Raw genomic sequence first — 14,754 nt, 5'->3', positions numbered from 1 at the left:
TAACTTAGATAACAATAACAAAAAATTATTAACACTTTTTATATTTTTTAATTAGTTAACTTACACAATTAAGTTTTCGGCGTGTTCGGTTCATTCTTCATAAAGTGGAACGGTGGCAAATCAAGATCACGAATATCACGATTTACAACTTTAAAATCGATTAATCGAAAAAGGTCGATATCTTTGAACACAATTTTTTTAATGACATTAAAGTTAGCCGACATTTTTAATTTTTTTTTATTTATTAAATTAAAACTAAAAAATATTTTTTAAAAAATGCACTTATAGTTTTTCAAGTTTTTTACAAATGAAATTTTTTTTTTATTTTTATGTGATATTTTTTTCAATGAAAAAAAAATTCTAAAAGTTTTTAAATGTCGGCTAACTTTTCATATTTTTTTTTTATTATACTGAAGTTAGCTGACAACTGTCAATTTTTTAAATTTTTACAATAAATCAATTACAATAAAAAAAATCCAAACATCAATTTTTTTTATAATAATTTCATTGCTATAAAACTTTTAAATAATTTCTAATATGTCTGTCAACTTCGGTGTCAATTTTTTTTAAATTGCTTAAAAGAAATAGAACATAAGTCCACCTGACCCGAAAATTTTTTTTCAATTGTTACAAATCAATGACTGTATACTAATTAAGTAATCATAATGAAGTTTATTAATTGCGAATAAAAATACATTAAAAGATCGTGAGTCAGAGTTGAGTGAAGTCAATTCAACTTCTGACAGTCCTGTAGCGTGACGTCCGGTTCAAAACCATGTCCCTTCTGTTATCGTATTACGAATGACAATAGAGATGGCGCGTCAGTGCCTGCATGTGGGCTGAGAATAATACGTTTATAGACTGTACGTGTGTAGAGTCTCCATAATACGTGAGTACATTGCCAGTTACAGTATAAGTACTTATGTGAGTATATAGTAATATTTCGATGTAAACACGTTATATGCAGTATTGTTATTGTTAAGTAAAAACTTTAAAAGAGAACGAATTTGTTTACGAAAATTACTGAATTATAAATATTACATGTCTTGATAGAAAATTATTCTAAAAGTGTAAAATTTTATTTTAAGTAAGCATTCGATATCGGAATTGTGTTATATTAAGTTTGGTTAGTGAGCAGTTTATTATTTTTTTTCGATACTGAATAAATAAAGAGAGTTAAAAAAATGGGAGGTGGAGATCTTAATTTAAAAAAATCATGGCATCCCTCAACGATGAAAAATATGGAAAAAGTCTGGAAGGCCCAACAACAAGACAATCAAGAGAAAAAAAAAATTGCGGAATTAAAAAGAGACATAGAATTAGAACGTGAAAGAGAGGATTTAAAAAAGTATGCAATGGAACAAGGAACTATTGAGAAAAAGGACGATAAGAAACTTGATTGGATGTATACGAAGCCACAAAATTCTATCAATCGTGAAGAATATTTATTAGGGAAAAAGATTGATAAAAATTTTGAAAAAATTGCTTCTGCGGAAAAAAATTCAGAACGTAATGAATTACCTGGTAACCATGTAGACTATGAGTGTGTACCACCATCAATAAGATCTTTTTCGGGAAACGAACAAGTGGATTTGGCAAGAAAGTTACAAGAAGATCCAATGTTTGCTATTAAAAAAAAAGAAATGGAATCAAGAAGTAAACTTTTACAAAATCCAGTAAAGCTGAAAAAATTACAAGAACTTGTAAAGAATAAATCAAGTTCATCATCTTCGCAACGTAGGTCATCAAAAAGTGATAAAGATTCGGATAGATCAGCTAAAGATAAGGACCACCGTCAATCTCATAAAAAAATAAAGCTTTCGGAGAAAGAAAAATTAAAACGTTTAAAAGCAATGATGGCTAATGGATCTTGGCGTGAGAAAGAACGGAAAAATAATGTCAAACGTTACAGAGAACAAGATAAATTAGAAACTTCTGAAAAAGATTATAATCCTGATTTTATTAGAAAACAACTCGCTAAAGCAACAGAAGAAGCAACAGTCGCCTCAAGAATCAAGTCAAATGTAAATAATATTCAAAGATCTAACCGAAATATGGATAGGAATTTCGCCAGACGATAATATGGACACAATTACAAAAAGGATTTTTAACATTAATTCTAAAATTATTAATATTTGTACTGAATTTTTATTTTGATTGTCAGTATATAGATTAATTTTTACAATCAACTATTTCACTATTCTTTATGTCATATAATATGTAATTATTTTTACATAAAATAACAATTGAATGAATTGTGTATTTTGATAAATGTATTTATGATATTTAATAAACCGATTTTTAATATGAATTTGTTTTTTTTTTCTTTTTTACTTATATTCAAATAATCCAAATAAGAATAATAATTTACAAAAAATTTCTTCAAAATGTAACTTGAATTTATTAAAATTAAATTAAGTATTCAATTAAAAAGTTTCGAAAATAATAAAATGAATCCAACAAAAAATTATTACAAAGACGTTATTTCGAGTCATCAAACATAAAATTAATCAAAATATTTTAGTGAGCCCATAGCAAACGTAGTAATTTTTAATTATTTTTTCAATTTTTACAAAAAAAAAATTTCGGTGAAAAATTTTTATAATTAATATCAACACCTTTAGCAATAATCATTTTAACAATTTCGATGTCTTCATTCGAAACTGCTCGGTAAAAATTTTCATTATCTTTATTTCTTTTTTTTTTTTATAATACTGAAATCAGCAGACGTTTAAAAATATTTTTGAAAAATTGCACTTATAGTTTTTCAAATCTTTTACATGTGGAATTTGTCTTTTTAATTTTTCGTAATAATTTTTTTAATAAGAAGAAGCAACTTAAATTTATTTCAGGGTCATTTTTTTATAATACTAAAGTTAGCCGAGGTTTTTAATTTTTTTCAATTTTTTAAATTGGAACAAAAAAATATTTTTTTTTAATTGCACTTAAAGTTTTTTATAAATGAAATTTTTTTTTTTTAATAATTTTTTTAATAAAAAAAATTATGAAAATTTTTAGATGTTAGCTAACTTAATTTTCATCATTTCTTTTTTTCACATTTTTCAGGTACCACACCAGTGATGCAACTAGATTCCTAACTAACTTTATCGGCTCTCCATACCTTAACGTGTAAAAGAAGTAATTTCAAAAATTAATTACTCAGAATCGGTATAGTGAATCAATCTAAAATTTTGGTGATATATCTTTCGATAAATAAATTTTTATAATTTTGATGAAATATGAATTTTGTGGCAGTACTACCTTAACGTTCAAAATTAACATATTTCAGTACTTTTTATACTAAAAAATGTATTTAATATTATTAAAAATTTTTATTTTTTTGTTTGTCTTTATAGATGTAACACATATATTCGCCAACAAATGATATATTTTCCTTTTTTAGCGAATGGTCTTATAAAAATTAATTTAGCAGATATTTGATAATTTTAAAAATTTTTGTAACAAATAAATTATGACAAGAAAAAAATTATTAAAAAAATTGACATATAGAAATTTAAAAAACTAAAAAATGCAATTTTTTTAAACTAATTTTTCGGAACAAATTTTTTTGTTAGATAAAATTAAAAAATTGTCAAGTGACTACTATCTTTAATATCATAATAGTCTTTACACTTTTTTAAGCCCTGGTATCGATGATAAGTCGTCCATCAGATTTCATTCATTTCATCAAGAGATAGTGAGTTGATAGAGTTGATAATTTTATACAATATTTGACCTTTCAAATGTTTAAGACGCTAGGTGGCGTCAAAAGTTAGTTTTTGTCCTATTTAAAATAATAATATTTTCAATTTCCCATGTTGTATCTTTCTGAAATGTTTATTTAATATTATTAATTAATTTTAACTATTGATGATAAATGTAAAAGTTAGATAGTCATATATAATTATATTAAAATTATAAAACAATTTTTTTTTACCTAATAAAATAGATAAAAATGGTAGTAGACTGGTTGCTACGGCGCTTAATATCAAAACAAACGTCCAGTCCGTTGCTAGGAATATCCATGTGTAATTGTTAGTTCGATACAAATTGACATTAAAAAAACAATATTTCTCTGTGAATGGACCACAAAAAACATTCACAGAAGCGATCACGCTTAAATAAAACTTCTGAAATAATAGATTCATCGAGTTTGGATAACTATTTTTCAGAAAATAACAATTCAAAATCTTCAAAAAGTGCAAGTGATATATCTAAACTGAGATATTTTAATTCCAGTAATCTAAGTGTAAGTAGAAATCATCAAACTGTGAATGATGACTCTGACAATGAGGAAAATTTTAACAAGATTCCGAACAACGAACAGTATAACAGAAGAGACTCATCTAGTTCAGAAGAAACCGACGAGAATAATTCCGATGATGATGTTCACAAAAGGAAAATCAAACAAAGTAGTAAGGTGCTATCTAAACAAGAAAAAAGACGTAAAAAAACATCACAGAGGCGGTTGCATAATCAACGAGAAGAAAAACGTATTTCGTCGTCTCGGAATGACAATGAAGAGGACGTTGACGAGGATCGGGCTTCTGTAAAACGACATCGCACTGTACAGACGGCAAGAAAAAATTCCAAGCGTCTAAGAACAACAAAATCGCGTAATGGCAAAGGTATTAATTATTTTATTATTTTATAAGTTTTCTGAATGTTGAGTAATAAAATGACATTAAAGTTAGCAGTCATTTGATTATTTTTTTTTTTAACAAATAAATTTGTACAGAAATATTATTTTTAAATTTTTACATGTCATTTTTTTTTTCTATTTTTTTTTTGCTATAATTTATTTGTTACAAAATTTCTTAAAATTATCAAATATCTGCTAAATTAATTTTCATTTAATAAATTAAAAGCACTATTATACATATAAAATAAAAAAATTCTATATCTTTGTAATTGCTCTGACAGAAGGTGGGAAAAAAGAAGGACGAGGTGGTACAAAAGATAATGAAGTACCAATAACAGAAATTTTACGGCAAGCTGAAGAAAATCCGCGAAGACAGTATGAAGAGCCGAAGCCTTTAACCCAGTTGAGCACAGATACAATTTATGTGCAAGGTGTAAATCGTTTTAGTGCCGTTAAGATTCCTGCAGAACGTATTACTCGAGGTCGCCGAGGTCCTGATACAGGTGAAACTGCCATGTATCCAATAAAAATTGCAATATTGGCGCAAAAGGCTTGGAAGAATGCTGGATTTATTTATCAAGGTCTCCTTGCTGGAATGGCATTTATTCATTTTATTTTAGTATGTAAAAACTTATATAAAACTATTTTTACTGCAATATTGAATTCTTGAAATCAATCATAATTTACTTTTAATAATTAATTATTATTATATTTTTTTTCGCCTGTATATTATAGATTCAAACATATTTTAAACCGCTGAAGAAACCCATTGAAGATTATTCAATTATTGCTGAAATATACACTAATTTATTTTCTTTTTTCATTGTAATGTGCATTATTTCTGCTTTTGATAGGTAAGCTAACTTTTAATTGATATTTTATTAAAACTTCTTCTAAGTATAAAAGTAATGAGAAAATTTTTTTTTACAGATTTGACTTGGCTCATTTTGATATAGAACATTTTAGAGGATTATATAACAATTATGCTAAAGCTATGACAGTAATACCACTATATATTGCAGTATTTTGCTTACATCAAGCCACTTTGTCAGTTAATGATAAATTAGTTTTACTAAACTACACTAAAAATACGACTAGTTATATAAGTGTAAGTTCATATTATTAATTTAAATATATCAAGTAATTCCCAACTTGAAAATCAATATCTAATGAATATTATGAAAGTACAATTGTGGTCATTAATTTAAGTATGTTTTTAATATTACTGGAAAATAGCTGTTTGTAAACTATAAAGTTTATTAACTCTAAATTTGGAAATCAGTTGATAATGTTATTTGTAAAATTAGTTGCAAATAAAAAATGATATTAATGAAATTAGCGAAATGAAAATTTCACTAAATATAAATTCAGTCATTTATAAAATAGCGAAAAACAAAAATCTATGGCTACGTGAATTTAGCAAATTCTTAACTGCAGAAACTTATAAAATTAGCCGATTGTAAACTTTACAAATTGTAAAATTAGTCGTTTTTAAACTTTTTATAACTTTTGAATGGGTCGGTCGAATCTGCTCTAATTTTTAGAAAAAACTAAATTCATGGAAGTCCTTTTAGATGCCTCAAATCGTTTTTTGATCCGTCGATCCGTTCAAGAATTACCAGAGATTTAGAAACGGCTAATTTTAAAATTCATAAAATTTACAATCGGCTAATTTTATAAGTTTCTGCAGTAAGAATTGGCTAAATTCACGTAGCCACAGATTTTTGTTTTTCGCTATTTTATATAAATGACTGAATTTATACTTGGTGGAATTTCCATTTCGCTAATTTCATTAATATCATTTTTTATTTGCGACTAATTTTACAAATGACATTATCAACTAATTTTCAAATTTATAGTTTATAAACGTTCGAGTTTACAAATGGCTATTTTTCAGTAAACTTAAAAACATACTTAAATTAATGTCCACGATTGTAGCATTGAATTATTGATTTTTATTTTATGATTTTAATAGGAAAATATAACAACAACAACTATCAGTGATGAAGAACTTGAAGATTGGAAAGCAATAACATTAACAAAAGATGGAATAGTCGTAGTAGCCTGGTTTTTAGTTTCATTTGGTCCACCAAATGATATGCTTCTAACTCACCTTAAGTCACTGGAAAAATATCACAATAGTGAATATTATTAGAATAAATATATATGTATATTTTTATTAGAAAAGGATCGCAGCAATTGATTAAATAAATAACTCGAGTGAACATGTACGATTATTATTTGATCGTCGGAAAAATGTATGTACTTTGTAATTCGCAGTACAATAACTTGATACTTTTGTGATACAAAAGATACTAACATTAAATGGATATTTAATGACAATTGTATAATTATTAACTACCGATGAATTACAATTTTTTGTGTGAGATAAAAGTAAAAGACTGTAAAAAATAATAATTATCAACAATAGGACGTAGTGATAGTATAAAACAAGAGAAGGAAAATAAAATAATATTTAACAAAATAATTAGAATTTTTGTTATAGTTTTTGTTTAAAGTTTCAGTCGATTCGCAATACAATTAGGTCACGCTCATCGGTTATTTACACCGATAACTTTTACACTTTCTCACCATACTAATATATATTTATATATAGAATAACTTCAGGTATATACTTTGTTATTACATATAATTAAATACTTTTATGGGTAGCGATGACGAATAAGAATTTGCCAATAATTCATCACCTCCAAATATCCCGTATCCACTGATCATATTTATTAAAATTATTTATTTATGTTAACAAATAATTAATTTATCTATTTAATTAAATAACAAATTTATTTCTTTTTTTCATTTAATTTAATGGACATTATTTGATTATCAATTGATATTTATTTCAATTGTTCAATCATTTTATATTTGTTAAACATTTTATAATATATATTAAATTTTATCAAATAATAAAAGCAGTACTTATAAATTGTGTTATTAATCAGCCAATTAATATATTTAGAATTATATGTAAATATTTAAAATATGTATTTTGAATATGTAAGTTACAATGTAATTTAAATAATATAAAATGTCAGCTTCAACGGGGTTTTTTTTTATTATTTATTTTTTCACACGGTCATACGCGATGTTTAAATATCAACTTTTTAATAAATTTTATTATATATTACTTTTGGCAGGAATGTTATTATATTTTTTGCAGTTGCATAATTATTAAAATAATTAGAATAATAATAATAGTAACATATGAATATTTGAATGAGCAAAAATAACTTCAATCACATTATATATTATAATTGCATTTTAATTTTAGTGATGTATGAGACTAAATGTTTTGGTCCAAGCGTGAAAAAACAAAGTTATTTTTTATTTGTGTTGAATGTTTTTTTTTTTTTTAATTTCAAATTTGAAAACTCCTTTATGATTTAATACAATGAGTTTCTATGCACAGTGAATTTATTTGTCTTATAAACGAATTTTTTAATCTTTTGTCGCAAAGGCAATATATAAAGGATTATTGATAAGGACGAATCAGCTTATTACTAGTGGATTAAATGATAGTTAATAATAATTATAATATTAATAATTAATAAAACCTAATTATAATAATGCTTACTTGATATATACAATATTTATTACTGAGTAGCCGAGAGGTTTCAGTTAGTTCCGATCGTAATCATTTTATATATTTATTACATCGGAATATCTTCGAAGACAATTACAAAAAACATTTTCTATATATACATTTAAAAAAATTGCACTTAAATTGTACGATAAAAAAAAAGTTGCATGTTGATTTAAAAATACAAAATTACCAAAAAATTTTACATCATTCAGTTTCTTTTTCACCATATTTTATAGTAAATCAATGAAGAAAAATTTCTAAAACCTCACGATTTCTCACAGATACTCTATTAGAATTGAAGAATTTAAGAGCATGTTCTATTTTACAAGCTGAATATGAGGAGTTTTGTTTTGTATGAATGAATTACATTATATCAATTACATTTTTGTTTGTGTAGTTAATTTATCAGATGGTAATTTTTTTGTTTTTCAACTTTTTTCACTCGCTTCATTATCGCACCACTAATCGTCGATAATACTCATAATAATTAGTGTTATTAAAAACTAGAGAAAACTTCTAATGACTGTGATTAATTTTTAATTTTTTCTGTTTTTATAATTAGGCTTTTGAGCAGTATCAATCATCGGTAATCAATCAATCTTTCTTGTAATCAGTACTTCACGTCAAGTATTTAATTATTTTATTATTGTTAATATATATATATTTATGATTGATGATGACACATGTCGTTAAAGTTCGATGAAATAATTTCAATCTAACAATAAAATTTTCTATTACATTTAATAAACAGATTTTTAACTTATTAAAAATTTACATAAATTATAATAATGTGTTGACATATATGTATATATATCAAAGCGAAATTTGGTGATTTATTTTATTAATTCGGAATCCAACTACTTGGGATAATAAATGATGTCTGTGAATCCTTAGCTCTAAGATAATTCTTTTTTTTATACCGAGCGCATAAGATTTTTTTCTATCGATGCTTGAAAAAGTATTAAACATACACTGTTAATCGAATAGAAACATGAATAACAAACTGCACATTAATAATCTAATTTACACATTAGACTTAATCACAATTTAAATAATTCAGTTACTTTATATTTTATATTACCAATTTTTCATTTATTATTATTTTCTGGTCATTTGTTTCGTTTTTCTTAGGCCAGAATGTAATCAATTTATTTCTCTAAATTTAAATTAAACAAGAGTTTCATTGATTAATTTATTTATATTTCTATCCGTAGGTTGGATATTGATTATTGCTACTTACTTATTAATTTTTTTTTAATAATTTATCTTCACTCATCAACTAGATATTTTTGCTTCATAATAAAACTCGATATTTTATTTCATCAGAGTGGTAATCAATAATCAATAATATAAATATAATATAGTATAATATAATTAAATAAATTTATTGACTATGTAAACGTCCAGAAGGTGGTTTAACTTGATTGTTCCCGACGACCTTAGGTATTGCTCCGATTATTTTTACACGATTTTGTGTTTGCTGCTGTCGATTATCGGAAAATTGTGGCGGTGGCGCAAAAACAAGTTCACTATTATCGGGTTGCCCAGCAGATGGACCGGCATTAAATTCTGGAGGTGGTGGTACAAATAAATCATTATTTTGTTCTTCAGCATCGGCTTCTATCGGCGGCGGTAATTGGGCAAGACTTACAGCGTGTCTTGTAAGCATACCACTGCTGTAATTCATTCTCTTATGATTATTTTCTTTCTCAGCATTAACAATAGATTGATTATTACTATCATTTCTTGTCGTATCGTCAAATCCAGTGGGTGGTCCTACTGGAACATCTTGATCAGAACTAACACCACTTGAACTGTTATCACCATCTTCAACCAACTGTTGTGTTTGTTGGCTCAATAAAAATTCATTTGGATGACTTTTAGATGACTTTAATTGTGTTCTAACTTTTTGTATTTCCTCAACACTAAATGAGTGTGGCAATGAACTACTTCCAGATGAACTACTACCTGAAGCATTTGAGTTACCGGAAGTTTCACGCGTCGATTCGAATTTTTCACGTGCCGCTGCCTTTTCAAGCTCTTTAGCTATTTCAGATTCACCAACTTCAAATTCTTCTTCCTCATCATCTTCATTTTCAGACTCTGACAAACTGTAGTCTGGCTCGGGAATTGGTGGACCAGACACAACACCCGACAAATTGGATGCCGACGCACTGGTACTAATTGTTTTTTTCTTAGCCTCACGTGTACTAGCTATACTATGACTGCGATTTGTTTTTAGCGGCTGAGCGTACTGATTACAACCACTGGCATTCAACGCGCCATTATTATTTGAATTAATTACACCGTTTGCAATCTGCTGTCCATTTTGAGAATTGAATCCTCCGTTATTTGACGTACGCAAACTATGTGACTTTCTTAAATGCGTTCTTGATGGATTCCCTGGTAAACTATGTGATCGATAACCAACAGTCTTGGTATCTTCTGGAGATGCATAAAGTTTTGCATTGTTCGCCGGTCGGAAGCTTGACATTATTCCATAATTACTCTCAGAAGCCGCTGCCAACTCTGTAATATTAATTGTATAAATATTTATTTAATTTTATATTAATTTAAGGTAAAAGACCCCATTAGTGGCACCTCTAAGCCCTATTAGTGGCACTTTTTCTTTCAATGAAAAAATGTTATACTTGGAATAAAAATTAAAAATTATTTTGATCTAAAGGTCTTAAAGATTAGAAATAACATATTCACAATAGAAATTAATGATTTCATTAATTAAATAAGTACCAAAATCAAAGAAAGTGTCATTAATGGGATCCCCGCCACTAATGGGGGTTTTTTTTACCCTATATTATTAAGAGAATAAAAAAAATTTGTGTCCAGAATAGTCACATGATAAAATTGGTTTTTTTAAGTGAAATTAAGTGTCATTGCAAAGGTCTTAATTTGAATTTGTACCTTTTCAAGGTTTCATATCATTCTCACCGATAGTCAATTTATTATGATAAGTATTTAGGCTGCATTTGAAAATTCTCTATCTTTAGATACATAATTAAGAAATGACCTTCTATCTTGTGAACTATTGACATTTTTAAAGATATAAGCTCATCCCGACATTAAACTCATCGAGACCTTTCATTTGAGTACCCACATCAATTTTTCATATATTTTATATATTTATATATATTATATATATATGTATATTTGGAAAATATATCAAAAATGCATGTGGGTACTCAAATAAAAGCTCTTGTTGAGTGTAACATCGGGATGAGCTTATATCTTTGAAAATGTCAATAGTTAAAAAAGTACAGTGCAATTTAACAAAAATAATTAAGAAATGACCTTGTATCTTGTGAACTATTGACATTTTTAAAGATATACGCTCACCCCGACATTACACTCATCGAGACCTTTCATTTGAGTACCCACATCAGTTTTTCATATACTTTATATATTTATATATACTATATATATGTATATATGAAAAATATATCAAAAATTCATGTGGGTACTCAAATGAAAGCTCTTGATGAGTGTAACATCAGGATGAGCTTATATTTTCAAAAACGTCGATATTTAAGAAAGTACAGTGCAATTTAACAAAAGTCATTATTTAATAAAGTAAAATTTAATTTATTTTTAGTTCAAAAGTCACAGCAATCACATAATGACTGCAAGGTTGCTAGTTAATAATTAATAATATAATTTTCTTACCTTTAACTTGCTGAATATGAGCCATATTGTCATAAACAGAGGCCGGAGTCACAACGTCCGGTACATTGGCACCGACATTTACTTTGATCACTTGCCCAACTGGCGGCGGTGGAGGTGGATGATTGGGTGGTGGTAAACCATTTCTACTCAGTGCGTTAACGTCCTCTTGACTACGATGACCTTTTGGCGCCAAAGCTGACGATTGTCCTTGAATGTTCAGGTCAGGCGTACTGTGGAAGTCTCGATGCAAATCTGAACCACCACCCAGACCACCGAAGAAACGTACCCGTGAATTTGACTGTAAATTATTCAGTTTATTAATATTTATTGATAATATTAACATAATTACATTAATATTAGATAATTTAATTTATTAATAATGCGTGCTAGTACAATGATACTGCAATATTTTTTAAAATTCATAAAAATAAGCGTTTGTGTTAAAATAACGAATAAATTATTTGTTTTTATTAGTAATTAGTAATTAGTTGTTGCGAATGAAAAAAATTGTTACTAGATATCAAGAATTAATTTATACATAAGTTAACAGATTAAAATTGATAGTTTATTTTTTGGTAATAAGCGTGAAAAATAAGCAAGAGTGGTTATTATTTATAAAAAACGTTGAATACGTTTCTTCGGATGTTCAGTTACTAATCACCTGAATGAACTCATGCTAACATGTTTTTGGGTGTAAATAATATTTAGAATTAATGATCAGTAATACAAGTAGTCCTTATCCTCTTGATTGTTTATCAGTTGTAATTTGCTGCATAGTCTTGATATTCGCGTACACTATAACAAACATGCATGCATACGCCATTACCCATAAATACATGCTCTATTAACATGAATATGATACATCAGTTTTTAATCCTGGAAAATATTTATTTACTGATGCGTAATTAATTTATTAAAATTTTTAAAAAACACTAATATTTATTAACGATATTTGGCAACACCAACACGAATTTATGGCGCCAAAGTTTTTTTAATAATATATTTAATGGGTATTAATAACTGTTTTAGCTCTACAATTTTCAAATCTCTTTTTTTTTTAAATTAAGTTAATAATGAGTAAAAATGTTTAACTATCACAAGTATAAATAAAATAAAATAACTACTAAATAAATCAAAAGAAAAATATTCGAATTACTTTAGCTTATACTATTACAGTGAATTTTAAAATAGTAATTAGAATTTTATGTTTTGTAATAAATAAACAATTTGAAAAGTTAATAAAAAATAAATAAAACACCAACACCAGTTAAAAAAAAAAAACCAAAGTAGTTGAGTTATTAAAAAAAAAAAGAACCCTCTGAGAATCTTACTTTTCCCTTGCGTTTCATTTCCGCGACGCTCGCGTAGACTCTGCCAGTTTTCGCAGGCGACGATGGATGTGACTTGGTAGCAGGTCCAGCCTGAAAGTGAGAACTCATCATGGTCTGGCCATATTGGCCACATTCGCTTCCCTGTCGTTGAAACAGTTCCTGTAATCGAAGCAATGCAGATGCTCGAGTCTCGAATAAATCGTGCTATTGCAATTAACATTCGTGAACATTGCGTATAGATAAAAGCGCATATCACGTGTATTCGTGCTTTATATTGATTTTTTTGCTTTGGTATCATATTCATATTCATCATGTAACGAAATAATTAATAAAAATAATAATACCTGAAGCTCTGCGGCGGTTATACGGCTTGAAGTAGGCCGAGAACGAATACTAGCGGTACGTGGTTGAACAGGTGTATTTTGTCCAGTGTTGGGGCTAGTCGATGACTGCTGGGCCAAATGAATTGACTCGGCGCTACTAGATTTACCTCCTGTTGATCCAATCTCATCTCGGTCGTCCTTTTCTCCACCACCTTCTATTGTAAAATTAATATTAGTCTATGAATTACCATCGAGCTTGATAAAATAAGTGACAAATTATTTTATCAACTAGTATTATATAAAATACCTAAACCAGCAACCATTGATCGAGCTCGTGCACGACCAACACTCAGTGTAGTTTTGGGATCTCTTCGAGGTGGCATCGGTGCCGGTGATCTTCCCAATGTCCCACTTATGGGTACATTATTGCTACCCTTACGGGGTAATGTCGCGTATTGCCTTTGAGTTGGTTGACTAGTCGGCAGTGTAGCAGTTGATTGTGAGTTTGGAAGATTTACTGGTGATACTACAGTCATTCGTACTAATTCACCGGATTTTCTTATTAGATCTACTACGTGTTCATGAGAAGCAGTCGATACATCTTCTCCATTGATCTGAAAATAAAAATATAAAAGCTAGACTGTCGGAATAATAATATAAATATAAATTTTATTGCAAATTCAACTATTTCAGTGATTTTATTTACAATTACAAGTTGTTCATTTATGTAAAACGTGTTTTTGCATCCGTTACAAATACTTTTACAACGATGGAAAATTATGCTTTTACAGACACACTTAGAGACACGGACAAGTTTTCCGGTCACGGAAACTATTTTGTGTAGTGACGGAACATTTAATTGCATCCACTGATGATTCTTTTTTTTTTTTTTAGTGATAAAATTTATTTTCTTCAAGTTATCACAATTTCAATATTTATAATTTCAATTTTCAAAAGTTTGATATAAATTCCTTGTTTCGAGTAAGTTTGAATCCAAATTAAGGGAGTATTCTGGTCTAGAACCATGAATTTTTGAAGTCAATTTTGAAGTGTCGTAAAAAAAAGGGAATCAATATTTTTATGATCGATTTTTTTATATGATATTTTTTAATATTTCAAGAATACAGAAAAAAAAAGTAAAGAATTAAAAAAGTTATCAGTTGATGAAGTGAGGGG

General features: G+C 27.5%; 3 protein-coding genes across 10 annotated transcripts in view; 2 read left to right on the top strand and 1 right to left on the bottom strand.

Annotated features, from left to right (window-relative positions):
* Window positions 1-891: 891 nt before the first annotated feature.
* On the top strand, window positions 892-2,188 carry LOC123261765 (pre-mRNA-splicing factor CWC25 homolog). Its single transcript, XM_044723547.1, has 2 exons — window positions 892-1,083; window positions 1,160-2,188. The coding sequence occupies exon 2, from the start codon at window positions 1,185-1,187 to the stop codon at window positions 2,079-2,081; it is 897 nt and encodes a 298-aa protein (XP_044579482.1). The 5' UTR covers window positions 892-1,083; window positions 1,160-1,184; the 3' UTR covers window positions 2,082-2,188.
* Window positions 2,189-3,970: 1,782 nt separating this feature from the next.
* On the top strand, window positions 3,971-7,096 carry LOC123261763. Its single transcript, XM_044723545.1, has 5 exons — window positions 3,971-4,628; window positions 4,924-5,261; window positions 5,378-5,496; window positions 5,573-5,750; window positions 6,618-7,096. Exons 1-5 carry the CDS (start codon window positions 4,082-4,084, stop codon window positions 6,795-6,797), a joined length of 1,362 nt encoding a protein of 453 aa, XP_044579480.1. The 5' UTR covers window positions 3,971-4,081; the 3' UTR covers window positions 6,798-7,096.
* A 1,516-nt stretch (window positions 7,097-8,612) lies between these two features.
* LOC123261762 (SH3 and multiple ankyrin repeat domains protein 3) overlaps window positions 8,613-14,754 on the bottom strand; it is a 116,258-nt gene continuing 110,116 nt past the window's right edge. For 6 of the 8 annotated variants that reach the window (XM_044723536.1, XM_044723542.1, XM_044723540.1 and 3 more), the window contains 5 exons: window positions 13,886-14,192; window positions 13,600-13,793; window positions 13,256-13,414; window positions 11,925-12,222; window positions 8,613-10,772 (listed from right to left, as the gene is read on the bottom strand). In XM_044723536.1, coding sequence (XP_044579471.1) covers window positions 9,628-10,772; window positions 11,925-12,222; window positions 13,256-13,414; window positions 13,600-13,793; window positions 13,886-14,192 — 2,103 coding nt within the window. In that variant the 3' untranslated portion in view covers window positions 8,613-9,627. The remainder of the gene's footprint in view (window positions 10,773-11,924; window positions 12,223-13,255; window positions 13,415-13,599; window positions 13,794-13,885; window positions 14,193-14,754) is intronic. The other 2 variants (XM_044723539.1, XM_044723541.1) reach the window with 2 other exon arrangements.

The sequence above is a fragment of the Cotesia glomerata genome, linkage group LG3 (genome assembly GCF_020080835.1).
Source record: "Cotesia glomerata isolate CgM1 linkage group LG3, MPM_Cglom_v2.3, whole genome shotgun sequence".
Taxonomy (NCBI): Eukaryota; Metazoa; Arthropoda; class Insecta; order Hymenoptera; family Braconidae; genus Cotesia; species Cotesia glomerata.
The sequence above is the reverse complement of the archived record's forward strand: the minus strand, read 5'-3'. Positions and strand labels throughout refer to the sequence as shown.

What these genes read in the sequence shown, in the direction of transcription:
- LOC123261765 (XM_044723547.1), top strand. Translation starts at nt 1,185, where the DNA reads ATGGGAGGTGGAGATCTTAATTTAAAAAAATCATGGCATCCCTCAACG.
- LOC123261763 (XM_044723545.1), top strand. Translation starts at nt 4,082, where the DNA reads ATGGACCACAAAAAACATTCACAGAAGCGATCACGCTTAAATAAAACT. An exon ending in AAAATCGCGTAATGGCAAAG is followed by an intron (nt 4,629 to 4,923) that starts GTATTAATTATT and finishes TTGCTCTGACAG; the next exon opens with AAGGTGGGAAAAAAGAAGGA. An exon ending in ATACGACTAGTTATATAAGT is followed by an intron (nt 5,751 to 6,617) that starts GTAAGTTCATAT and finishes TGATTTTAATAG; the next exon opens with GAAAATATAACAACAACAAC.